The 26,888-nt window shown below is 35.9% G+C and overlaps 1 protein-coding gene and 1 non-coding gene across 3 annotated transcripts in view; one reads left to right on the forward strand and one right to left on the reverse strand.

Annotated features, from left to right (window-relative positions):
• Window positions 1-2,173: 2,173 nt before the first annotated feature.
• Window positions 2,174-2,245, reverse strand: Trnad-guc (transfer RNA aspartic acid (anticodon GUC)). The gene has a single exon. It is a non-coding gene; the product is annotated as a tRNA-Asp (tRNA).
• Window positions 2,246-2,537: 292 nt separating this feature from the next.
• The window catches only part of LOC139731008 (uncharacterized), a 34,185-nt gene continuing 9,834 nt past the window's right edge, over window positions 2,538-26,888 (forward strand). Inside the window, exons 1-6 of one of the 2 annotated variants that reach the window (XM_071641883.1) lie at window positions 2,538-2,594; window positions 23,968-24,125; window positions 24,483-24,639; window positions 25,116-25,196; window positions 25,492-25,563; window positions 26,498-26,587. In XM_071641883.1, coding sequence (XP_071497984.1) covers window positions 23,997-24,125; window positions 24,483-24,639; window positions 25,116-25,196; window positions 25,492-25,563; window positions 26,498-26,587 — 529 coding nt within the window. In that variant the 5' untranslated portion in view covers window positions 2,538-2,594; window positions 23,968-23,996. Of the gene's footprint in view, window positions 2,595-2,704; window positions 3,098-23,967; window positions 24,126-24,482; window positions 24,640-25,115; window positions 25,197-25,491; window positions 25,564-26,497; window positions 26,588-26,888 lie in introns of those variants that run through there. The other variant, XM_071641884.1, reaches the window with a different exon arrangement.

A 26,888-nucleotide genomic window follows, 5' to 3' on the forward strand; every position in this document is an offset into this window, starting at 1 on the left:
AGCATTAAATATTTAGATTTGATTCTTCAAAGCATTTTTCATTGTTTGTTTTTTTATCAAACAGGCATTAACATGTGGCTGAGTGGATTTGATGTTTTGTCATGTTCAAGACTGTCATAGTGGTATTTTAGGTCTGATTCACATATTCTTCCCTAGTTAAAGTTTAGCACATCCTCCAACTCACTAGCATTGAATGTGGCAATATGCAGTAATTATGGATTTTTTTTTCCAGTTATCTTGTGTGGAAACACACACAATCACACATCATCTTACATAATCGTTCAGTCAAATGTAAATTTTCCCCAAACATACAATGTTTGAATCATGTGGATTCAGTGACTGCAGCAGTTAGTATTGGTTGCTCACATCAGGGAAGTTTGAGGACAGTCCACCTATCATTCAAAAGTATGAATTTTTAGAGTTTTGGTGCTGCCATTGCTTGATATGAAGGCTGCAACAACTTGTGATGTCTTAGCAGTGGAATGAAGAGAAAATATAAGAGAATTTCATAGACTGTATACATGTGTATAATATATATAGCCTGTGTGCAGTGGCAGATGCGGGGGGTGGGGGGGGGGGGGGGCACCAGGCGTGCACCCCTCCTTTATTTTCTGTTAAAACAATAAAAATAAAAAGAAAGAAATGGAGGCATGCACCCCTCTTTTATTTTTTGTTAAAACAAAAGGAATAAGAAAAAATAGGGGCGTGTATCCCCCTTTAACTTTGTAGAAGCGCCTCCCCTTTACGGAATTCCTAGATCCGCCCCTGTGTGTGTGTGTGTGTGTGTGTGTGTGTGTGTTAGCAGTACCCTGGTGGCTGGGTCAGGGTCACCAGAAATAGATACCAGGCCACGACTTTTTAAAGGAAAAATTGTTGGTGTCCCAATCGGACCACCAAAAGAAGTAGAACTTAGTGTCAAACGTATACTGTACATTATACAGTGCAAACTCAGTGTAACAAGATCCTTGGGACCAAGACAATTGGTTCTTTATATCAGATTATTTTGTTATATTATTAGTCAATAAACAATACAAAACAAAGGAAATAGATGATTAGAACAAAAAAAAAAGATGTATAGATCCTTCACCCTATTGCCATCTGATTAGATGAATGCAGGTCACATGACCTTCTGAAGAATCAGTTACAAATATCCCCGCTCACTCTTAAATGGACATTCCAGACGATTTTCATAATTTCACATCATGTAGTACATAAATGATAGCAGTGTAATTCCATAGCAATACCGCTTGCTTGCGAGTTCACTTGTCTATAATCTATGCATGCCTTATTCTTTTGTTCTGTTTCCTTGAGCCCCAACTCATGCATTCTTATGGTGACTCTGCCATGTCATCATCCTTGTTCATTAGCAATTTGTTCTATTTTTTGAAAATATTCTTATTCTTCATCCCAATTATCACAAATTCTGAAACTCTGTCCTCAGTATAACTAATTCATAGTTGTACAAATGTAAAAATCTGAGAATCACCCGGAGGTCTCCTTTAATGGCAGCTAGTGTAATAGACGACTATTGAACAGTAGCTAGGGCCTAAATCAAGCAAGACACTGAACTTGTGTTTCATATTGGTGCATATAGGCCTACATGCACCCATTTGCACTGCCAGAAATATGACCTAGAGCCAGATCTAGATCTAGGCCTAACTGTTTGTCCTCCTCCGAGACTTGGGCTTAACACTAGATCTACATGTATTTTGGTCTAAATCAGGCCTTTATTTTGTGTTGTATAATAAATATTCAATGTTTTATCATTCGTTCGACAGTCCAAAGTACCGTATATATTACATTTGGCCGGTGCAAATTAACTCCGCTCTGAGTTGTTGAATAGATTAAAGAACATTTAAATTTTACACTCATGTAGGCCTGATATTCAGAACCATTACACTCATAAACACTGAGTATATACATAGTAACGGTATGTACGCAGAGAGATATGTGAATTCAAGCACTATATAGGCCTACTGGATATATAGGCCTTACAGTGTCTACCATGCAGTTTGTTTCTTTATCTCTTTGTGAAGTCAATTATGTGAAATCTCAACATATATAATATGCATATCTATTTCATAGAATAGTAGCTAGTAATGAATAAGAGGGGAAGTAAAACAAATGAGTGCAATTTGAAACAAAATGATTTAAAAAAAAAAAAAAAATTGTCCTCCTTGGCGGGGAATCGAACCCCGGTCTTCCGCGTGACAGGCGGAGATACTTACCACTATACTACCAAGGATTTGACAGAATAAGCTGATGGCTCAAAAATATAAATAGTTTAGAATTTTCTTGTCCAAGATTAATTTTCTAAAATTGGTCGAGTATTGTATTACGAGAAACCTTTTACTGTTGCCCTGTTACTCACAATTTCCTTACTAAATTTTATTGCTATAATACCATCTTATGCCTATCCGCACCGGCACCATACACTTGTCTTAGCAACTGAACATCCTATCCTATGAACTGATGTAGGAGTTCAGTGCATGTTACGTACGTAGCTAGCTAGCTAGCGAGCCTGCGCATGCGCATTGCCCGTCTGGTGTTTCACGGTGAGACGTCGCTGCGATACCATTTTTTTCGTGCTTAAGGTAGGTTTTATTTGGGTTGTTTCGGAATCAATTGTTGATTCCGCATGAGGTTTTGTCGGAAGATTAGACTTCATAGAATTATCATCTCAATGATTCTGAATTCACTCTGGTTTCTGTTCTGAAATGATCATGAGTGAAATGCATTGTAGGAAATGAATCCCATAATGCTAGCGAAGCTGTTGTCGGCATACTCGCCCCTAAACGTGTATAATATGCCTAAGTGAGATAGCGAGCATTTCATTCTTGACGATATACAGGTTGCCGGGCCAAGTTTGAGATTTTTCCTCCCGTTGCATCGTGGGCTTACCCAGAAATCCCGGCCAAATATCCCAACATTCCTCTTTATTTTCTGCTAAATACGTACATTTTATAGTCTGCTTGTCACATTGGTGAGAGATGAACAGTTATCAAGTCGAACCAAGTTCAGATTTGTCCCTTTTCTGGACAAAATCGATGCATATTAATGCCTGCTTGTCCGGGAAATTGTCGACATGCTATCTGTTGTGAGTAATGGCTAAAAACTCCCAAAATGTTGACATGCTGCGAGAGCGGGGGTTTGCACTGAGTGCTTCCAGCTCTTCTTCCCCGCAGCTTTGGCGTGGGCATTTATGCTCGCTGGGGTGGTGCTCCAGCTGTGTGCTGCTGTGCAGAGCAGAGCATCGAGCATATAAAATGTACGCGATCGCGAGCGAGCAGCAGCAAGCTCAGCTCAGTTCAGTAAAAAAGTTAAGATGTTTATAGTTATAATAAAAATCGTCAGCGATGTGTTAATACATTTCTTAATACTAGGATTCTAGGAATCGTTCAAAAATCTTTAACAGGTTAAAAGACCAAGACAAACCAAGTAGACTAATAACTTACAAAAGTGTAACTGTTAGATAGAACCCTGGCTATAAAATAGACTACTGACGTGACTAGGTTCTCTAGTCATGGAACCGTAGACTCCATAGTAGTTTATTCAAATTATATACCCTACTAGAACAGAAGTTATACAACTAAACTTAGTAACGAAGTTAGATCTGTCTACAGTACTAATATACTAGGTGTAGGTTCTAATTTATACATTGATCCTACTTGTGCATTGTAATATTGCACTCCTCGTCATGCACGTGGCCTCACAGACACTTGCACAGGTTGTACTAAATGAAACTTCAAACAATTTTGTTTTGCTACATGTACAGAATTAGATCTAGATCTTATACTAAAAATAGGCGCTGGGCCTGGTGAAGGGAGGGGGAGATCCCCCTCCCCATGTTTTTATTCCTCCGCCACGAGGTGGAGGCGGAGGCATTATGTTTTCGGGTTGTCCGTGTGTCTGTCCGCATTCGTTTATGCGATAACTTGAGTAATATTGACTGGAATTTTACCAAACTTGATCCAAGCATAAAGTATGATGGGGCAATTTACTTGAGTAGATTTTGGGTGAAATTGGCCAAAGGTCAAGGTCAAATCATGAAATTGTATTTGTTTACGCGATAACTCAAGACTGAATGGAGCACATTTCACCAAACTTTGTTCGAGGATGACATATCGTCGGCGTTTTCACGAACCGACGCTATTTCGTTTTTGAGCGAAAATGCAGTTCTGAGAAAATCGCGTTTAAAGATCTCACAAGTTTTAGACAACGTTTTCAATGACTTTTCCTGTCTTGTGTGTGAAAATTTTGACAGGGTGATGAGAGTGGAAGTTGTTCTTCCTATCCATAGTGTAATTTTAGTGTGAATTCAAAAAATTTACGATATTTCTGTCTTCAAACTCACTGCGTCGGTTCGTAAATCCATCGTTTCTTGCGCGCACCATAGGTTATGTACTTAAGCGCGGGTCTCACGAACCGACGTAAGTTGTATTACGCCGGTTCGTGAGACCCGCGCTGTAGGGCCTGTACAATAGGTAACGTGCAATACGCGTGTATTTACGAACCGTCGCTATTTCATTTTCGTATGTGTTTACATACAAATACTATTAGGGCTATACCTGCTTATCAACAATAACCTTATTAATTGAAATTAATTGTCATGTAATGATTGTTGTGATGATTACAATACATTTAGTGATAATTAAGATGATAATACAAGCCAGTTTCTCTTAATTGTTCTAAAAAGAGTGTTGTCATTGTTTTCATCTTCATTTAGTACACGCATGTATTGTTATTATAGCTGTGGTTGATCGTTCCAAAGATTTCTTTGCCCCCCTTTTTTTGTGGATATATTATTATTTAACACTTTTGCATTTGGACATCTATCATTTGGTAATACATGTATTCGGTATACTGTGTTTCATATTTTTTACTTTTTACTGTTTTTTTTTTTACTTAATTAACTTACTGTTTCATTTTTTCACATTATTTTTAATTCAAATTCAGTTCACTTCTTTCATAATAATTATGAATGTTTGTTCTAAGATGAAGGATACCGCTAAATCTTGGGAAAAAGACGTGCCAGTCAATAATAATTACTTGTATTTACTCATCTTTCATACTCATGCATGCACTCTGTTATTTCTTTCTCTGAAATAATATATTAATTTCTTTATTTCTTATTATTCCACATATTTGTGACATTTACTTTGTCACAATTTTTATCAGTGTCATTATTGTCATTTGGCTCGCATGCGAATTCACTCATAATTCCTCATTTTCCATCTTTCTCTTTCCTGCTCAACAGATTCTATGATAGCTGCACCTGATCATATAAAAACATAAACTCATCCTGCATGCACTCTTCGAAACTGATAAACTCCTAAAAATACATGAATATCAACACTATCAGAATTTCAAGCTTCATTTTAAATATATAATAATGGTCATGTTTTATTATGCCTTTTGCAGCAATATATTGAAGAGGTACATTATGTAATCGAAGAAACATAGGTCCTCAATAGAATATCAAATTTGAATTATTCAGAGATGAGTAATGACAATGGGAAGGATAACAATTGTGGAAGAGCTCCATAAATCAATACATATCTAATGGCAAATGGAGATGGAATCAAGATTCAAGAATATGTGTAATTCAAGTTCATTATTATATCAGTTCTTGTGTGTTCACAAAAAGAGGAACACAGTTCGAACATGCACACCAAATCTTACATCGTACATTTACATTTATAGAGTGCGGACGGAACATATACAAGAGAAAGAATAACATTCTCAAATTAATATATCAAGCATAACTACATGTATGTATATGACCACACAAAGATGTTGCTGCATATGCATGAAGCTTGAGAGTGCTGCAACACCCATATGCTCAGATAAAAACTTGATGTATATCATACAAAAGAGAAGAGGTACTGCATGTACATGTAGTTACACTATTCACAGGACAGTAGAGAAAAAGCACGAGAGAGAGAGGGAAACGGGTGTCTAAAATAGGTCGATGTAAGGAGTGCCAAGCCAATTAAGTCTCTAATAGAAGTCATACATATATAAGGAAACAAATTAATCACAACATAAATGATCATGCTCATGTTAACCAATAATTAGCATCTAAAAATGTGTGTAGAAAGCCCATAATATCAGCCTTTCGCCCCGAAGGCTTGTTACATATGAGAAAAGAGAAATTTTGGCCGACCCCCCCCCCCCCTCCCTGTGAATCCTTAATCCACCAGTACTATAAACACATTCTGAGAATGTGTTTTAGTACATGTACTAGCAAATTCACAAGAGAGTTGGGGAAATTCAGCCAAAATTGTGTGTGGCTAAAATAATTAAAAAGAAAGGTCATCAGCAAAACTACGGGGTGGATGCAGACGAATTTTCATGTGATGACTAAAAAATATGCAGCTAAAGGAAAAAAAAAAGACGGCGGAGAGGGGCCAAGGCTAATTTGACTCCCCTCCCCCCCCCCCCACCAAAAAACAAACAAACAAACAAACACCACTGTTTTACAGCACCTTTAAAGGACTCTTAATTTTTTGTTTGTTAAAAACAAACGTCTCGAAGTAAAGAATTCCATATTGTAGGCGAAATGTAGACCGATACAGTGTATAAAGTGTACATCCCAAGCTATTAAAGAAAGAAAAAAACAGATTATGAATATCATTTAAAGTAAGAATTTCAGTGTGTTTAATCATCTTTAGTTGAGTTGCAAATGACATGTACATATTTAATAAGAGCAGTAAACTTCGAAGCGCCCCCAAGCCCTTCTATACTTAATTATTCATGTGTAAAGGTAGCGCCAGGGCACTCCGGTGGTCTAGTGGTTATGACGCTGGTCTAGTAATCCAGAGGTCGTGGTTCGAATCCTGCTTGGGCTGCCTGTGATTTTTTTTTTTCACAGCAGCCTACAAACTGCACACTGCAGTTGCGTGCGTTACTACGGATGGAGACAAATGAATAATCTATTATTTTAATATACGATGTTTGACATCCTTATTGCAATCACTTTCTTTAATTGTAAATTTAGAGACATAATGAATTATTATTAAAAGAAATCAAATTTCTGTATTTTGTTGTGAGTTTGCATGGGAACATACACGTATCATAATTTACAATTTTAGTTAGATAAAGAACATCTTATAACAGAACTGTCTAGTGATGGTTGAATAATTATGTCAATTTGTTATAAGTCCTATCATTTACATGGAGTGCATGTTCCCATGTTTATAAGAATCATACGTGACACATTCAAAGTGGGTTGAAGACAACAAAATAATAAATAAAAGAATAAAGGAGAATAGAACTTAATCTGATTACAGCATCATCTAAATATTGCCAATGTGCACTTAGAAATCTATCAAGATTTATCACAAGGTTATGATTACCACACAAAACCTTCAAGATTTATTATCATGAAATACATACCAATGAACACTTAAAAAAATCTAACATTCCATATCCACATGAAGCTTTCCTTGATATAAATGTCTCTCTGTAGTGTTATTAAAGTGTAGCAAAATTGTAATTACGACATCACAGAATGGAATGCCTTGTTTTCACCTTCAATCTTAGGATCTCCTTTCATGTTTCCACTTTACAATCACATTTCACTGTAGATATACCGTCCTTATGTTGTCGCCCTTCATCCCAATTTCTCCCTTCTATCCTATCTGTAGATTGTCTTCTTTCCTAAGCCATTGTATTCACATTCCTTGATGATCAGCACGATGCTGTACTTTTTTCTTCTTCTCTGAAACAGTCCAGCTCTTCGCTACTGCATGGCATCAGTCATCTGAAAGAAAAGACAGAAATTAAGAACTTTCAATTAAAATCAAACATCATGATACAAGATACAACTTTCATTTTGAGAAAAAGAAATCAGCCAACTAAACTGTAGTTGAAATTATTTTGCTCTATTTATATTAAACATAAAACAAAACGGTATACAGGATCAAAGAATGTCAAAAATATACTGCTGTTTTTGATGCATATTCAAATTGTCTCGCCTTTTACATATTTTAATGATGCAAGATCTTATGTCTAGCACTTAGCAAGTCTCATGTAGAATTTAAATTATTATTCACATGAATAAATCTGCATGTCCTTGTAAACAAGGCATTGCTTTGAAAAAGCTGAATATTACTAATTGCATTTGGGAAAGAGTCTACGACAATCAAACTTGTTTATTATCAGAGACTTTAACATCTTAATTAGACCTAGACTCTACATTACCATTGTATTCACATCCGTTGGTGATGTACACGACCCTGTACTTTTCCTTTTCTTTTCTGAGACAGTCCAGTTCTTCGCTACTACATGGCACCAGTCATCTGAAAGAAAAGAAAGAAATTAAGAACTTTTGATTAAAATCAAACATCATGGCACAAGATACAACTTTAATTTTGAGAAGAAAAAAAAAATCAGCCAACAAAACTGAAGTTGAAATTATTTTGCTCTATTTATATTAAACATAAAACAAAATGGTAGGCCTATGCAGGATCAAAGAATGTCAAAAAATGCTGCTGTTCGTATTTGATGCATATTCAAATTGTCTCTTCATTTACACATTTTACTGATGCAAGATATTATGTTTAGCACTTGGTATGTCTCATGTAGAAATTGAATTATCATTCACATGAATATAAATCTACATGTATTTGTAAACAAGGCATTGCATTGAAATAGCAGAATATTACTACATGTACCTGCATTTGGGAAACAGTCTATGACAATCAAACCTGTTTCTTATCAGAGACTGTAACATCTTAATTAGACCTAGACTCTACATTATCATTCAGCTTTTAAAGGTATTAACCATTCACCTATAAAACACTGGCATTGTCATGTGCATCATTTCTTTGATACTGCACATATTTTCATGAAGTCTGCACAAGAATGCAAATGAAACACGTCTGCTGTTTGGTATTTACGAGAAAAAAAATCACTAACCCGGAGGTCCTTGGCCTTAGGAATAACACGTGGCGAGTTAGTAGGAATTGACGTTAAAATAGAATAAGAATAGATCTACTAAATAGGCCTTTGCCTCATGAATGTCTGGTCTAATTATAGACTAAGTGAAGTCTAGACCTTTCACTTTTAAGTTACCAGTGGTTCACAAAATCTATATTATAGATCTAGACTACATCTAGATCTAGACATCTAATACTATTAGATCTTGGCAACTTTTGTCTTTGTGACACGAAATTAACACGTCACGGATGATATTGCGGCGATATCCAACAGGATGACAGTACCACTATTACTGACTCAGTAAGTTGACATAGATAACTAACATCAACTTGTTAATGTACGTTAGAGATGGCACCATATACAATAACCGGTGACACTGACACTGACAGATCTAACGACTACGTTTAGACTAACGTTAAAGAGTTAGACTCGCCATCTCAGTAAGTCGGCCAAAGACAAAGTCAATACAGGGCTAAGTCAGTGTTACTGTTATGTTCAATATTGTTAGGCCTAACAAATGTTAACGGTTACTCGGTTAGGTTAGGTTTACCAGGACTCAAGAGTCCTGGTTAAATCAGTCGAGGGACATTTCTTAGAAGTCCTTCGATTCCAAGAATAAAAAGGGTGAAAGAACAAAGGGAAAAAGGAAAGAAGAAAGGACAAAAGATTATGTATGGATGCTGTGGAAATCGACAGCGCTACTGTATCACTATCAATCACGCGTGAATATGTAAACGCCATTTGGTTGGGCCGCATTCACAAGTTTTAGGGAAAAAAAGCCCCACCGCTGTGCTTCAAAGGTACACCACTCGAACTAATGTCAGACATAATGTCACATATCTACACACAGTACGGTACTAGGGCTGAATTCACAAGTATACTATAACACTGCACTGTACAGGAATGCCACCTAACCTGTAGAGTACTACTCGTAGTGTTTAGGTAGTATCACTAGACCACATACTGTCATAGATGACATCTACACCAACGCTGCACACTGGCACTGGTCCGACGGTCCCTGACCAGGAAAAATCACTGTTGGACACTGACCAGTAACTTTTTCAGGAATGGACAAGTAAAAATTGGGGGAAAAATGGGTGGACTCTACCTACTTTTACCACTAGTCTAGATGTAGATCTAGAGCTAGACTATAGACTCTGTGTTAATTTGACTTGGTCTTAGACTTCAGCTGATCTTAGTTTTAGTAACTGGCATTACAAGTAAAGTCTTAACTTAGACTTAATAGTTAAACTTGAAAGTTAAAGTCTAACATGTCTAAGTTTATTCTTTACTCTTCCTTTGAGTTTTACTTTTAGACTTTTTACTCTTTTTTTTTAGTTTAGTAGGCCTGCTTTGTCAATCTCATGATTTCATTTTCAACTCAAGTCAAGGCATAGCCATGAGTGTCTTCGAGACTTTGACATCTTGCATGTCTTGCACACAGACGTTACGACTACAGTACTCAGTAGTCTCAGAAGTAACGACATAAGTTGAAAAGAAACTATAAATAATATGATTTGGGATCTAATTTGAAATTGGATGGCGTTTACAGACTAGGCTTCATAAGCATCACGCGATTGAATACATGGGACTACACTCTACCGCAATTAATGGTTATGGTAGTCCAACTGAAACTGTTATTTTGAGCATGATTTTAATAGGATTATAGCTTACCATTCACTTCACTCGTGGACAGTGGGCTAGCTTAGGTCGTCATTCATCTTTCAGATGGTTTGGTTCTCACTCTGAGATCTGGATTAGGGCCAAAACCTAATTCTAGGCCAGTAAGTTGAACAAAGCTCAAAATAATGCAACTGCGACGGTTCGTAAAACCCGCATTGCTCTTCACCCTAGCAATTCGGGTTTCACGAACCGGCGTATCTTTACTGCGTCGGTTCGTGAAACCCCTTTTTCTCAATTTCTCGATATTTCGAGTACCGTCGTTTTTTTCTTTCTTTGATAAAATTAAGAATAATTAATTTTGTGATCTAAAATTTTGGGATTTGGTAGAGTTTTGAAAGCACTTTCATTTGGTACCAATATCTCGATTTTGAAAATTTTGACCAAAATCGAAATAGCGTCGGTTCGTGAAAACGCCGACGATATGATGGGACAATTGAATTACTTGATTAGTTTTTTAGTGAAATTGGACAGAGGTCAAAGGTCAAAGATCAAGGTCAAATCCTAAGATTTATCTGTTTACATGATAACTCAAAACTGGATGAAGCAGCTTTCACCAAACTTGATCCATGATGTATGATGGGGCAATTAGTTGAGTAGATTTTAGTGACATTGGCAAGAGGTCAAAGGTCAATGCTAAAAGTGTTGCTATTTCCCCCATATCTATGCAATGCCCGAAGGTATTTTCTTGAAACTTAATGTAGACATGTACTACTGCGTAAAGATTCTCCAGAGAGTGTTTCATGTCATGTCATGTAAAGCGCCTTGAGCATTTAATCAAAGTGGAGAACGGCGCTATAGAAATTTTATGTATTATTATTATTATTATTATAAAGTCAAAGGTCAAAAGGTCAAAAGTTAGGTGAAAATATTACAATTTCACTTTTCTCGCAAATGGTTCGATGTATTCTCATGGAACTTGGTACATAGGCATGTACTGACTGGCAGGGATTATCTAGGGAATTTAGGGGTCACAGGTCAGGGATCAAAGGTCAAGGTCAACTCAAAATTTTATTATTTCCCTCAAATACTAGTATATGGTCAGTTTTACAGTAAAGGGTGTAACTTTGATGTGGCAAGGGTCAAAAATTAAAGTTGTGTTTCCATTTTTATCTTTGCCTTTATTTTATATAGGAATGTCTAGATTTTCAATATTTTGTCATTCCAGAGCTTAATTCTTAGGCTAAATATGAAAAATGAAGTGACTATTATGGAATTTTAGATAAATTTAGGTAAAAACAACAAGAATGTTTTGGTCACCCACAGCAACCAAATGAAGATAAATGGTGGAGGTAATGCAACTTTTCATTTGCTGTGAACATATATTTGAAATATCAAAACACTTTTACCCCAACAGATATTCGCTCTTGCAATTATTTGGATGTGAACTTCAAATTCCAAAGTAAAAATGGTACCTGACAAACTATTTTTAAGTTAAAAGAATGTTCTAGAAGCAAGAGCCACTCTAAACATAGCCCTAAATTATCTCTTGGTAACAAACATTTATCAACCCAAATCCCAAAGAAATTTGATTATTTTTGACAAAGTTGAAATTTTCAGACTTGTGAGTTTCGGAGGCTTCAGTTAACAAACTAGTGTGTTTCGGAGGCTTCAAAACTGGTAACACAAAGTTCTAGTCCTGTATTCACTTAAAATGATAAAACTACAGTAAGCAACTATCACTACATGCTAGAATAAGAACAAGGCATCAATAAAATGTGAATAACAGTATACAGATGTACATTTTATGGCAGTGCATAATGTTTACCCTTCATACAAATTGTACTTATAAAATTATAAGGAAATTGGCTTCCACAAAAGTGAATAACAAACTGTGTACACTTTGAGCAATGCTCAGTTCGAATTTATGACATTACATGAGGCAATATGATTCTAAACAAAACTGCAACAGTAGCAATAAAAGTACACTGATTAGGAACATTTTTTTTTTTTTTGCGGCTTAAAGTTAGCAGCAACGCATGTTTTGGAGGCTTCATCATGACTGTTAACATGCAAAAATGGTCCATTTTAAGGTGATATGAAGTACTTTAATGCAGCTGATTGTTTCCAAATAACTAACAATGTTGTAACATGTAAAATAGTATTTATTTGTATGCAGAAAAAAGACTTTCCAACATATATGTCAACAGACAAAGAAAAATATTTTAAATCTTTATGCTCAGTTGTATACATACACTGTATTTGCATATCCATGACTTTGGCAATGCAGAACATGATTAGGCTACACACATGTACAGCTGTATGCATTTGTCAAACTATTCATCATAATGCAGTAAGAATTACTTTCAATGAGTTAGAACTGTAGCTATAGACTTAATGCAAAGATTATGTTTGCTTGCTTTATAAGTGCAGTTTGTGGGATGTATATTGACATAAACCACCCATCATAATTGTTTTATATACATGTGAAATCAATTTCAACTGTTGATGAGAAAGGGATAGAAAATAGACTATGTGATGGCATGACGGTTAGATTACAACATAGCATTGTAAAATATAGAAAGGGGAAAAAAGGCTTATAAACATTCTTTTGCATATGACCATGCCTGATACCCCCTACTATAGCTATCAAATGCAGTGATCATGGTCATAGAACAGCAATCTTAAACACCGATCAGCCATTCCATGTAAGGGTCATCATCAAACTGTCATCATCAAAATGGAGTTGGAATAATCAATATATTGGTGATATTATCATGGAGCTCAATAGAAATTGAAATGGTCAAGATCCAATTCATCTTTTTGAATCGCCTGTTGAAAAGAGAAATGTACATACCCTACCCATGACTGTGTACGAATTTGAATTAAAAAAAAAAATGTTGACCAAATGTATAGTTCCCTATAATATATGATAGTTAGAATTTTACTTTCTTTTTCTGTGGTATACAAGTCACCCCTGTTTCATATCATTTTATTTTTGTCCCCGCCGAACGAGTTCGAGCAGGGGACTATGAAACGGGCTCCGTACGTGTGTGTGTCCGTCCGTCCGTCCGTCCGTCCGTCCGTGTGTCCGTCCGTCCGTGTGTCCGTGTGTGCGTCCGTGTGTGATCAAAATCTTCAATTTGCTACTTCTCTGTCATTTATGAGCCAATTTTGATTCTGTTTGCTTTATATGATAGCGCTACATGGGAGCTTTGAAACTTCTACACAGAATTTCAGTCGTGACCTTTGACCTTGACCTTTGACCTATATTGTACATTTTGCTACAAAATGCTACTCCTTCGCCATTTCTAACCCGATTTTGATTCCGTTTGCTTTATATGATGGCACTAGGTGAGGGCTTCAAAACTTCTACACAGAATTTTGACCTTTGACTTCTTTGACCTTTGACCTTGATTTTTGACCTATATTGTACATTTTGCTACAAAATGCTACTCCTTCGCCATTTCTAACCCGATTTCGATTCCGTTTGCTTTATGTGATGGCACTAGGTGAGGGCTTCAAAACTTCTACACAGAATTTTGACCTTTGCCTTCTTTGATCTTTGACCTTGATTTTTGACCTATATTGTACATTTTGCTACAAAATGCTACTCCTTCGCCATTTCTAACCCGATTTCGATTCCGTTTGCTTTATGTGATGGCACTAGGTGAGGGCTTCAAAACTTCTACACAGAATTTTTACCTTTGCCTTCTTTGACCTTTGACCTTGATTTTTGACCTATATTGTACATTTTGCTACAAAATCCTACTCCTTCGCCATTTCTAACCCGATTTCGATTCCGTTTGCTTTATGTGATGGCACTAGGTGAGGGCTTCAAAACTTCTACACAGAATTTTTACCTTTGCCTTCTTTGACCTTTGACCTTGATTTTTGACCTGTATTGTACATTGGCTACAAAATGCTACTCCTTCGCCATTTCTAACCCGATTTCGATTCCGTTTGCTTTATGTGATGGCACTAGGTGAGGGCTTCAAAACTTTACACAGAATTTTGACCTTTGCCTTCTTTGACCTTTGACCTTGATTTTTGACCTATATTGTACATTGGCTATAAAATGCTACTCCTTCGCCATTTCTAACCCGATTTCGATTCCGTTTGCTTTATGTGATGGCACTAGGTGAGGGCTTCAAAACTTTTACACAGAATTTTGACCTTTGACCTTGATTTTTTACCTATATTGCACACTTTGCTACAAAATGCTACTTCCGGCGGGGACATATATTACGCACCGCGTAATTTCTACTTTTCCTTGTTCTTTCTTTTTTTTAATTCTTCAAAGGCTTCTTTTTTTATAGTTATTTTATAAAATTCCAGTTAGTGTGACTCCTGTGACAGCTAGGAGGCCTGTTTTTGAAGGTACGCATTGAGAAATTGCTAACAGAACTTTTACTGTTTCTAAAAATGACAACCTTTTTAGCAAAAAATTAAAAAGCAGCAAATGTGTTTAAAAATATCTAAGTTTTTTAGAAACCCACAAGTTTGTTTTAAATAGTATATAAACCCACAGACTACAGTTTTAACCCTTTGAATTTCAAAATAGTTAGGGGCTTGTAACTTTTTCCAGAAAAGCCAGGACTAAACAGATTATAAAGATTTCAATCATTTCAATATTGTTCTTCACGAACATAACTTCTCCAGTCACCCACCCATGTAAACTACATGTATCCCATGGCAACAGGCTTTTATAAGTAGAGGTCTATATGTCATTTATAAACAATCCTATCCCAGCCATTACTGTCCATTTACTGCACTGAGAACTACATCCGCAAACATGTCATAGAGTCTCACACATGTATGCGAAGAGATGTTTCGTAACACAAGTTACATTCTGTTTAATCAAAAATAGTCAAGTGGTCACTGCCAGCATGATAAAGTATGGAAAATAGGGTATAGTATCAAGATTGTGTTGCACCTTACATGCATCAGATCTGACATACAGATTGATATGAAAACCTGTCTGAATGAAGTAATCAAATGTCAAAATTCCAAAACAGTACCCTGTGATCCAAGTCACACCACAGAAATGATAATCTGCAAGATGTTAGCTATTTTCAAATCCAATCACAAATTTATTGATTAATTATTTTCCTCCAAATAAGTATTGGAAATGAAAGCCAAAGAACTTGTTAAGAAATGGAAAGCTGAAAAAGTCAAGATTTTAGTATGGCACAAACAAATGCCATGTGAGTAACAATGGAATGGATTTGTCAATGGGTTATAAATGGACATGTAAAAGATTGTGTTTCGAAACTATTACACTCAGATGATAGTGAGTCGAAAGTGTAAAAATCCAAAAAGTATTTTCCACCATTTGCTCTGGATCATGATACCTTTTACAGAACTCCCAAAATGCAGCAAAACATTACATATGAACCTCAGGGGACTTGTTTAGGCCACTGCTTAGAAATTTGAAAGTCAACAGTTATCTACAATTTGAATAATGCACAAAACTCAACTACTCAGTAGTTCTGTGTGTCAGCCACACCTAAGCCTTTTTGTTGCAGTCTTCTGTATTTTTTATCTGTAAACACAGATCTAAAAGTATCAGAGCTGATGTAATAACATATAGAGTGTGTGGCAAGAATGTATATATAGAAATGTTTGTAAGTTTTGATGAACTTTCTTCACAAATATGATGATGGACACACATGCAGTGCATGGGTCTGCAAAGGTAGCCTAGTAATGTACTGGAATTTACGGTGAGCCGCGAAAAAAATTCAATTCAAAATATAACGGTCAATAAAAATGTACTAAATGTTACCTTCCACTTTCAATACTATATGGGAGTTTCTAAAATGATACTCTCTTCAACATACCACTGTGTTTATACAACTCTTCATTTAAGGCATGCAAATGGGATTCCCTACCTTTAAATTCAAAAGTAATATATTTCTTAGTTAAGTGTGTGCTTCCCTCTTGAATAACCATCTATTAAAGTCCTTTAATCTTCAGGACAGGAATAGTGTTCAGTTCTTTTTTTTTTAAGTGTATTTAACACTAAATAATCAAGTAATTGTTTGGTCTTCATTATCAAAGTCTAGCCAGTCAAAAGAGTGATACAAATATGGTCACAACACTTCAACTTCTCTCAAGAGTAAAAATGAGTTATCCAACTTGAGAACATTGATGTATCCACAACTACTTGCTTTGTTGCACTACTGTTGCATGATGTGGGCATGCACGCAAGCTGGAAGTCACTTTCATTACTCACAATATCTAGCCTGTTTCATTGTTTCAAAAGGAAACCTACAAAATAAATGCTTTTCATACATTTAAACAACTATCTACACCTTGCTTTAGGAATCATTAAGTCTCATTCAGTCCAAACAGTTATTTGATAGACTTAGAATTACAAAATTGTAATCAAAACATTCCATTTACATGCTGTTAACATAAAATGAAGCCTCCGAAACATCTGGAAAATTAATTTGGTATGCCTTATGTTTTCATGAAAATCATGTATGTTATGTAGAAAGTGATGGGTAAATTGTGTCTTTTTTGGTTGATATACACTGTTTAAACATATTTGTGGGGCAACATCCTCATCTGCTAATATTTTATTGCTGAATGAAAAGGTGAGTTATGTGTGACACGTCTGCACTGTTTAAGAAAAATAGGTCTATCTATATTGGTGAGTAAACAAAGCAGCCAGAAAACTGAATGTGATTAATGTGATTAAATATCTTTAGATATGTCATAAGCGATCATTGGGTGGGTGAACAATAAATCTAATTTGATTTTGCCCAGAGAAAATCACAAAAATGCAGTGTTAACATCCTTTTGAAGCCTCCGAAACCACTTTTTCTCTATAAAGTGTATTAGCTCAAAAAATTATTGCAGTATCATGTTTTTATTATTTTTGTTGTCTGTCTATGTCTGTTGATGATTTCATGGCATAATTTGGGGCAGACACTCAAAGAATTTATCAGAAATGTCAAATTAGATGTTTTTGCTGTTTCGGAGGCTTCAATGCGTCCCGGAGGCTTCACATGTTAACGGAAAATTTGTATTGTCTTCTGTTTTCAGAGAGTTGGGCGGATCTTAACTAATTTTGGTCTATTAGGTTAGGGCCCCATATCCTACATTTTGACATATAGATTAGGTCGCTTCTCTTATCTATATTTATATTATTTGACTAAACACTTTGTTTCGGAGGCTTCAAAACTGCTAACGGAAATTTCACTTGATGGAATAAAATTATCACAAAATTTCAAATAGCCCTAGAATCAAGTAAACTTTGATGTAAGTCGAAAGTTTAGCTGTACCTTACTATTTTCAGCATAAAAGAAAGTAACCAAAACACATCCACTGATCATTAATACTGTCCATCAAAGTTTGTAAACAATTGTTAATGGAAAATGAAGCCTCCGAAACCTCAAATTTGAAGTCATAGTATTCTAGAATAAAGGGCCAGATACAAACCAAACTAATTTGGTCATTTCAATTGACCATACAACTATGCTTTTAACATAAAAAATTAGATCTCTGCAGTTGCTGTAGAAAATTATTAACATTTCAAAAATGTTATATAAATTTCAATGCAACAAAATAGTCATTTTTAGGGTACATATGTGACTGTCAAAACAAAACGCATCAATACCTGGACCTGATTATGCTGCCCAAGGTGGCTACTCATAAGGTGACTCACATGGGAAAAAATCTTTGAGATCTGTAAATCTATGTGTTCAGGGTGGGCCAAAAGGCTAAAAATTGAAAGTTACACCCTTTACCGTAAAACTGACCATATGCAATGCTTGCATTATTAGTTTTAAAACTTAATACATGTATTACCTAATGGAGATTCTCTTGGAAATTTCCAGCCAGAAGGTCAAAGGTTAAGGGTCAAAGGTCAGGTTTAAATGCAAAAAGAAAAATCTATTTTGTACTGTTATTTCACTCTTTCTTCATACCTTGAGAATTACTCAATGCATAAACTTACAAAAATAAAAGGGTCGGTAAGAAGTCGAGTAAAAATCCTCAATTCCCCAAATATGTGTAACTGCACTCTTAGACAATTAAAGCAAACCCAGTTCAAGGAAAGTGAACATTAAGATATTTCTGACAAACCTGTCATTTCAATATTTTGCCAGTTATGGACAATTCCACGGTAACTGACGTTACGCGGAAGGATTTTCATGAAATTGTTTACGTGGTAGTTTTGTGAATGAAAGCACCTGGGGCTTGTAATTAGCATTGATGAATGAGTTCACGAGAATGAAGAAATAGGTGGAAAGTTTTTCTCTCAAACTGCATTTCTTATCACATAGCAAGTGAAAATGTGTCGGTAACTGACGTTACGGAAAAAGGACATGGAAAATTATGGTGTAGATTTAAATTGAAATATCTCATGTCCCTGACTTGTAAACTTGATGTGTTTAATATGACAATATACCTAGGTTCTTAGGAACAGGTGTGCAAAATAATGTGCACCTAAGATATTTCCTTTTAGCACCATTCCAATTTTAGTGAAGGCATGACGGTAACTGATGTTACGCTTACATTTGGCATAGGGTTTACACACGCAAAATCATGATTGGGAATAGTTTTGTGTTATTTTATAATTCTGACCTTTCAGAGTGATTTGTTTGATATGGAATCGTACCTTGGTTCATCAATTATAAATACACAAAAGAAATGAAACGTTAGTCCATTTTCTTTGTGTTCTATGAAAACTTAAAGGTAAACATGTCAGTAACTGATGTTACACACACTTTTGCTCTGAGGTTTACAGAGAACTAATGTATCTAACAGGTTATTATACTGCTGCAGTATACCAGTAACAATCCCAGGCATTTACTTAGCAACAAATCAGAACAAAATCTAAAGACACAAATGGGGTGGGGCCCTTAGGGAGCAAGTTCCCCCCCCCCCCTTGCCATAGCACAGTTGAGCAAAAATAATGTAAATGCACCAGAGGATATTTCTCGACATTTGTCTTAAGATTGAATGCTTATTCAACATTTATGATTACACAGAGCCATTTAGATTCAGCAGTTCCAAGTATGAATATTGTCATAACTAAGGGGTTTTTTTTTAATGAACAGGAAAGATTCAATCTAGAGTGCCCCACCCATAATACCCTGCAGTACTACACAAAACAAACCAAAATATATATATATATATCTTTCAGGTCATGGGGAAAAAACACATACAAATTTCAACTCATAATGCATCTATAGATATAAATCTACTGTGATATACTGTATTTCTTTTTCTTTTATTATACTCCTTCTCCTTCAAGGCATTGTTAGGGCCACAAATGAAAAAATTATCTCCATCATCAATTGATTTAAATGAATAGTGTTACACTTTCAATATTTTTCTGTGAAGAAGAAACATGTTTTTTTTTTTTTTTTTTGGTCAAAAGGGCATTATTGGTTTATTCCTTGCTTGAAGTAGTATAATTGTTTTTCTTTTCCTTTTCACTGGTATATCAAGGCTTGCAAATACATCCCAGATACCAAGAAATAGGACTTTGCAACTAAAGAATTCTAAGATCAATATAAACAAATCTTCCTGTTCATAATTATCATGTATTACAAAATGTCTCTGCATGAATGAAATAAAGTAATCAACAAATATGAACATTTTTTTTTTTTAGCCCTAGAATCACCTCTCACTTTGAGCAACATCAGTGTTTAAAACGTTGAGCAACATCAGTGTTAAGTTTCAAACAGTAATGACAGTACATGCCTCATGTACCATAATACAAGATGTGCCATATTAACTAAACCACACATTTAAATGTGCAAGCAAAGAAATATAGGGCCTATATCTGTTTTTGCATTTGCCTCGAGGTAGAAACTTTATTGAGCTTCCAGAAAACAGAAAAAAAGGAAAATGCTAGCAAAGGCAATCATTAGTAAAGATTATAAAACTGTTGGTATACAGCTGTACACAAGCTTTTTTAATAGAAAAAGGTGGTTACCATGCAACCACATCATTGATTAGGCCGACAAACTTTGGGAGCTTTATCATCCTGTAGGACTGTGAATGTACTGTATAGTAATCTGAGTGCATATATTGCATGTTGTAAACCTAAACTTCCAGATGATTTAACCTTAAACGTGTACTGAATCAAAAGCTCAAGCAAAAAAAAAAAAAAAAGATATATAATGAATAAATAAGTCTAAAAAAATAAAATAAAATGAAAAAAAAAACAAATGTATCCATGGACATACCATGGTGATGACATCATTCCCTATCAAAGGGATTGCTGCTCTTTGTTGATAACCTTTAATTGACGTCCCAGATGTATTGAGATGGCCTAAAGTAAAAAAAATTGCCTCAGTTATAATTACTGTCATGGTAACTGACGTTACGTACTGGTATATGACGTTTTGGTAACTGACGTTACACATTTTGAAGTGTTCATTTTGACTCTCCAGTATGCCACACATCCTTATTTCTGGTATTGAAATGAAGGCATATGGGCATACATTAGAAATCCCAAGTTACATCATACAGCTCACTTTCTTTGATGAATAAAGTTAAAAATTCCTTGTTTTTGGTAACTGATGTTACATCCATCATTGTCAAACTAATTAAAAGTTTCTATCAAATTCTTTAAAGCAACCAGCTTTTTTTTTTCTATCATGTGGTAAAAGACTTCTCTGCTAACTGCATACATATGAAAGATTGTTGTTTAGAGTACTAGTAAAGTGGATATACAGAGAGTAAGTTATGTGACAGTACACTCTTTCTTACCATTGGTTATAGGCATATTTTGGCAGCCATTTTGAAAATCAAAATGGCCGCTTTTATTGAAAAACATAATAATTCTCAAAACTTCAACTCAAGTATTGTCTGAAAATGTATGGTGTTTGCAGCAAATATCATTTTCAATTTTCGGCATCTGTGTCCTATATACTGTGAAATTGCCCTTATGTGAAACTGTCATCACACATTGTCAAGACATTGTACTATACACCTATTGGGAGAATCATGCATTATGGCGCAGGCATCAGTCGCCATAGCGACATTTCTAGTTTTTTGGGGGTTTTTTTGTTGTCATATTTGTCTAGACTCTAGATATATATCCGATATTCTATAGGAATACATTTGACCGAAAGATGGATCTGGATTTAGTGTATAATTTGTCATCTGGGATATGTTCCGCAGAGCAAGAGACTGCATCTGGCTTCATTTTTCTTTTTCTTTTCTTTTTTTCGCTTGTCAGCTGAAAATCAGGAAGTGGCACCAGAATTGTTTTTCTTGCTTGCTTATTCTACAGCTAATGAAACCCAAAAGTGGCACCAGAAATGATAAACTGGGCCCCCACTTTTCAAAATGCGGTGCCGACCGTGCTGGTTGCTTTACAGTGTTCTGGGGTTAGTTATTAGGCAGGCTCCAGCATGCATCATCAAGGCAGGCGGTAAAAGGGTCCATCTATTGCCCCTTGTCTACCTACTTCAACCTCGCATTAGAATCTAGTCTCAAATTCCTGATGATCTCTGATGCTGCTTACCCTACAGTAGTTTTAATGTTTGCTTTGTTGGTAATATAATCTGATAACTTGAACTTGGTGTTTTTAGACCTGTGATATTCATTGATTGTGCATCTGGATTCATTCAGATGCAACCATGAACAGCACTACAAATTCTGCGGAATTTGATTCTAAAATTATCTGCAGCTTTCTGACACATGGTGCAAGGCTGTCTCTCTTAAGACTAAGAGTCATATAGTGGATTCCTACTCCTAGTTCTACATTGTGTACATACAGTAGTGTCGCTCTCATCCTTTCCTTATATTGTCTTCTTAAATGTCCTACTTTTACAATTGCTGTGTTTGATCTTGAGGCTATTACTATTCTAGTCTTGGATGTATTTTTTTTTTTTTTTGCTTTTATTTGCCAAGAAGTGACTAGATAGAACTTAAATGTGTTAGAACTTAGACCTAGTAGTATAGGACCTATAGGTTCTAGAGCCTTTAATAATTATGGATGAAAATATTTCACATCTTGTCTTCTCATCTTTCTCTTTCATTGTAAACCCTGCCTCTACATTGTTTTTCCTCATTCCACTCTCTTTTTGTATTTTTGAATTCGCTTTTCGAAATGCAGGCCTTTGGCTGTTATTCAGTTTGAAAATAATTATATGCCCACAGTAGTTTGAATTTATATATTACCGGTATTATTTATTCTGGGGTTTGTTTGCTGAAGTTTTGGGTCATTCAGGTTGTTGATCATTTTCTGTGACTCAAGTGAGCTCACACATTCTTTTTTGTTTTGTTTTTTTTGCTTTCTTTCTTTTTTGTCCCGGAGGCATTAAGTTTTTATGGGTTGTCTGTCCATCCTTCCATCCCTAATCAAATCTATGGATGATGCAACTTAAGAACCTACAAACTTAAGAAATTTCACTATTTTCCCTATACCTCGTAAAAGCCATAAAAGGCATTTTCATGAAACTTGGTGTGTTTATGTATTACCAGGTAAAGAGTCTCTAGGGAATATTTTTGGCTACGGGGTCATGGTCAAAGTTTGAGTGAAATGCTAAAATTTTACATTTCTATCAATATCTGGGAAATGGCTTGAGGTATCTTCATGAAACTTAGTACATGTACATACACAATGCACATTGCCTGACAATGATTTTCTTTGGAAGTTTTGGGGTTATGAGGTCAGAAGTCAAGGGTCCAAGGTCAGGTTGAAATTCTATTTACTCCTGAAATTACACTATTTTCTCCATACCTTGAATATTGTGGTATACTTGGTACATTACATTCATCATGGCACAATGGTTCTGTAGAAAAAGATTTGGTTGAAGGTGTGAAGGGTCAAAGGTCTTTGTCACATACTGTCAAGATGTACTGTAGACATTAAAAAAATTATGCAATATAGCTGAGGCAATATGCTAGTCGCCATAGCAACATTTGTAGTTTTCTCCTATTTAAACTTTTTTTTTTCATTGATAATCTTCTTTGCCATACATTTTCGTTACTCCCTCCCTCATCTTTTTCTGCTGCCCTTTTTCTGTGGCTGGTACTTCCTACTAAAACTTCTTTTGTGCTTCTCTTCATTCCTCCTGCTGAATCACATTGTAATCAACTGCACTTGCCACTGCACTGTCATCTTTCTGTTTTCTTACTTCTTTTCTATGTATTCTCTAAAGCTTGTTTTGTTCCATCATCCCATGATTCAAATTTTTCCCTTCCATTTCTTCTTTAGAATTTTTCATACCCACTTTTGCATTTGTACTCACACTTTAACTATTTTTTCTCTTGTGCATGATTTGATATTTGTGTTTTTTTCTTTTCTTTTCCTTCTCTGCTTTATTGTTTTCTGACACAGGTACTTAAACTATTCTTTGCTGTCTTTGTTGGCATTTGAAGAAGTTACAGGATTTGCTATACATGTGTGAAACAATTTTCTTGGTTTTGCAGAGACAAAGAAAAGCTTCCATTTGTTGGAGATGGATGAAGATTTAGAGATGGAAAAGGATGATGTTGAGTCAGAGGTTGGTCAGGACCGGGAGGTGATTGGAATGCTCCTTTCACAGGCATCAGATGGAGAAGATGGTCAACTGCAGATACATCCTGAAGTAAGTGATACTAGTAAGTTATAGAAACAAAGACTAGTGGCCAAGAGTGCCAGGTTAAGAGCCAACCATTCTGCTGGACATATAAATGAGAATAGTCCACTCATGAAGTATAATGCTTGTTCTGAATAAAGAATAAAGCAAATGTGAATTGATATTATAAGTCCTACAATGTCATGCTCATGACACTTCCTCTGTTTTCAAGTCTATTTGCACCTTCATGCAGAAAACAATGTGAAATTAGATCACAGTGACAATTCAATATTTGGTTAAAATCATGCATGTCATTTTGAGGACAGCTTCCATGTATGACCAGTACTCCCATTGTTCTAACTGATACTGTTTTGTTGTCTCCTGAAGACAGAGGATGAGGTAGGGGCGGAGGATGATGAGTCAGCCAGTGTGGTGGCTGGAACCTCCATTTTGGAAGAAGCAAAGTTAAGTCTTGGGGAAGAATCTACCAGCTTGCAGGCTGTCCAGCTGACTGATGGTTCCACAGCCATAATACAACAGAAAGGTATCCATTTGTGTGCAATGTATGTAATTTTCCTGTTGATACAGATACAAAGAAACTATTTCACAAAGTAGATTTGTGAAGTAACAATCAGTGAGCTTGAATATATTTCCGATGCCTAAAATGTCCTCTCTGATTTATGATAAAGCCAAAAATCCCTCGAGGTGTCTGTACATTGAGAAAGAGGGAGAGAAGGGGGGGGGGGGGGGGGGGGGGGGGGAGGCAGAGAAAGATCACTTGGTACATGTTGCCATGCATGTGTTCATCCATAGAAGCTTTAATTCATTATGTCATCGGCATACTGCAGCCACTATAAAATGATGATGAAGCAAGTGATTACAAAGAGAACTAACAGGGTTGATTACACAAATTGCAACTGGCGATCATCAATGTAGAGGAAATGGAGAAAATTGTCAAAATTCAAATAATATCTTGTGATATCTTGTATCACATCTCTTCCTCATTGTCTTCTTGCACAGCTGATGGCAGTCTCCTGGAAGGACAGGCTGTTCAGCTGGAAGATGGAACTACAGCATTCATCCATAACCTCAGTGGGAAAGGTGAGCATTCTTACAGTCGGTGTCACATCTCACATGTATATTGTTGATTGGTAAGCATCCTCAGTTTATAGAGATTGGCATTGATTAGAAACATGGCAACCATGTGCTGAAGTTAGCAATATACTTATGAATCAGGTAAATGAACAAATGAATTGAGTAGATTTCTCGACAATAAGGATGGACTCTGGAACAATGAAACTGAATGTTAAACACTGGAATAATGGAATTAAATGTCTGAGAATGCTACTGTGCAAAAATTAATGTGAATGTTTAAAATGGCATTGTTGGTTCCTAGGGTTTGAAGATAGTCAAGCAGTGCAACTAGAAGATGGGTCTACAGCATACATCCTGCGCACCAACGCTAAAGGTGAGAAAGGTGTGGCATCTTGCCAAAAGAAATACTATGGTCACAAACTGGATTGAGTGACTGAGATTTCAGTATCATGCACCTTGATGCCACAGTCAATCAGAAAGCATCAAGTGCAGTCTTGTATCACCAGGGTTCCTGATTTGCTAAAATTTGTATACAATGATTTGTCTGAGGTTGCCTTTTGTTGCGACCAAGCTTCATATCATATAAAAATTTGATGTGTAATAAGTTTTAGACAGCTTCAATGTCATTCATTCGTCCAAGATCCAATATGCAGTCCAATAAGGATATCAGAAAAGCTGACTTTCTCTCCTTTTCATATTAGAGCACAAAACTCCTCTTATATGTTATTTATGCAAACAAACCAATTTTGATAGGCACATGAGAACAAGTGAGGGATAGTTAAAGAGAGATTTTACAGCTCCTTCATTAACTTGACTCTTTTGCAATGTCTCTCTATTGCCCTGATAGATCATTTACTGACATTGAAATTTTCTCCCTTTGTGATTTTAGCCAAAATTTACCAGCCATTTCTGTAGGATTCATTCCGTCATAGAATTTTAATTCTTAAAGGGGTCAAGTACGATGTGATATTGGACATTGCTGTGAGGACAAATCATTTTAACACAATCATTTCTCCTCTCTCTATCTCTTTCCCGTAACCTACCTAATCTCATCTTTCTTTTGGAGTGTCAGCTTCCCATATCACACCTGCACTTGTACTGCAAGTCAACTTCACTACAGAGTTACTAAACAGTGTAATGTTGTTATTGTGATGATTGTAAATGATACTGATAAAGACAACTTGTATTGTAAAATTCCTGTTTCTATATGAAGTATTTGCCTGACCTGTTAAACCCACAATAGTTAGTGCCTTTACCAGCCATTACAAATAATAATGACTACACTAATTGTCATTTCTTTATTCCAGTTGATGGTGACAGTGTCCAAGCTGTGCAGCTTGAAGATGGAACAACAGCCTTGATTCAGACGCACGTCACTGATTTTGACCAATCTCAAAGTATGTTTGTTTCTTCTGTGACTAAAGGGTCAAGTAAAGGATAGCTGTTATTCATTTATGAGTCTCCTCCATAGGTGTTGTAGTAAGCAATGTCGTAGTTATGGATCTGTCCATGATTTGTGCTTTTTACTTTATTGCAATGATAGCTTGTGATGCAGTCTAACACTGAACCAGGCAGTTTGAGGTTTTAAGATGCAAGGCAACTTTTATAGTCATGTCAAGAATTCCTCATTTTAGGATTCCTGCAGTTTCATGCAGTCAAACTTGTGTGTCAGTGAAGAAGACAAGAGAAGTATTCATA

Source organism: Diadema antillarum, unplaced genomic scaffold (assembly GCF_040938485.1).
Source record: "Diadema antillarum isolate AM-2024a unplaced genomic scaffold, OU_Dant_1.0 seq00000348_RagTag, whole genome shotgun sequence".
In the NCBI taxonomy this organism is placed as follows: domain Eukaryota; kingdom Metazoa; phylum Echinodermata; class Echinoidea; order Diadematoida; family Diadematidae; genus Diadema; species Diadema antillarum.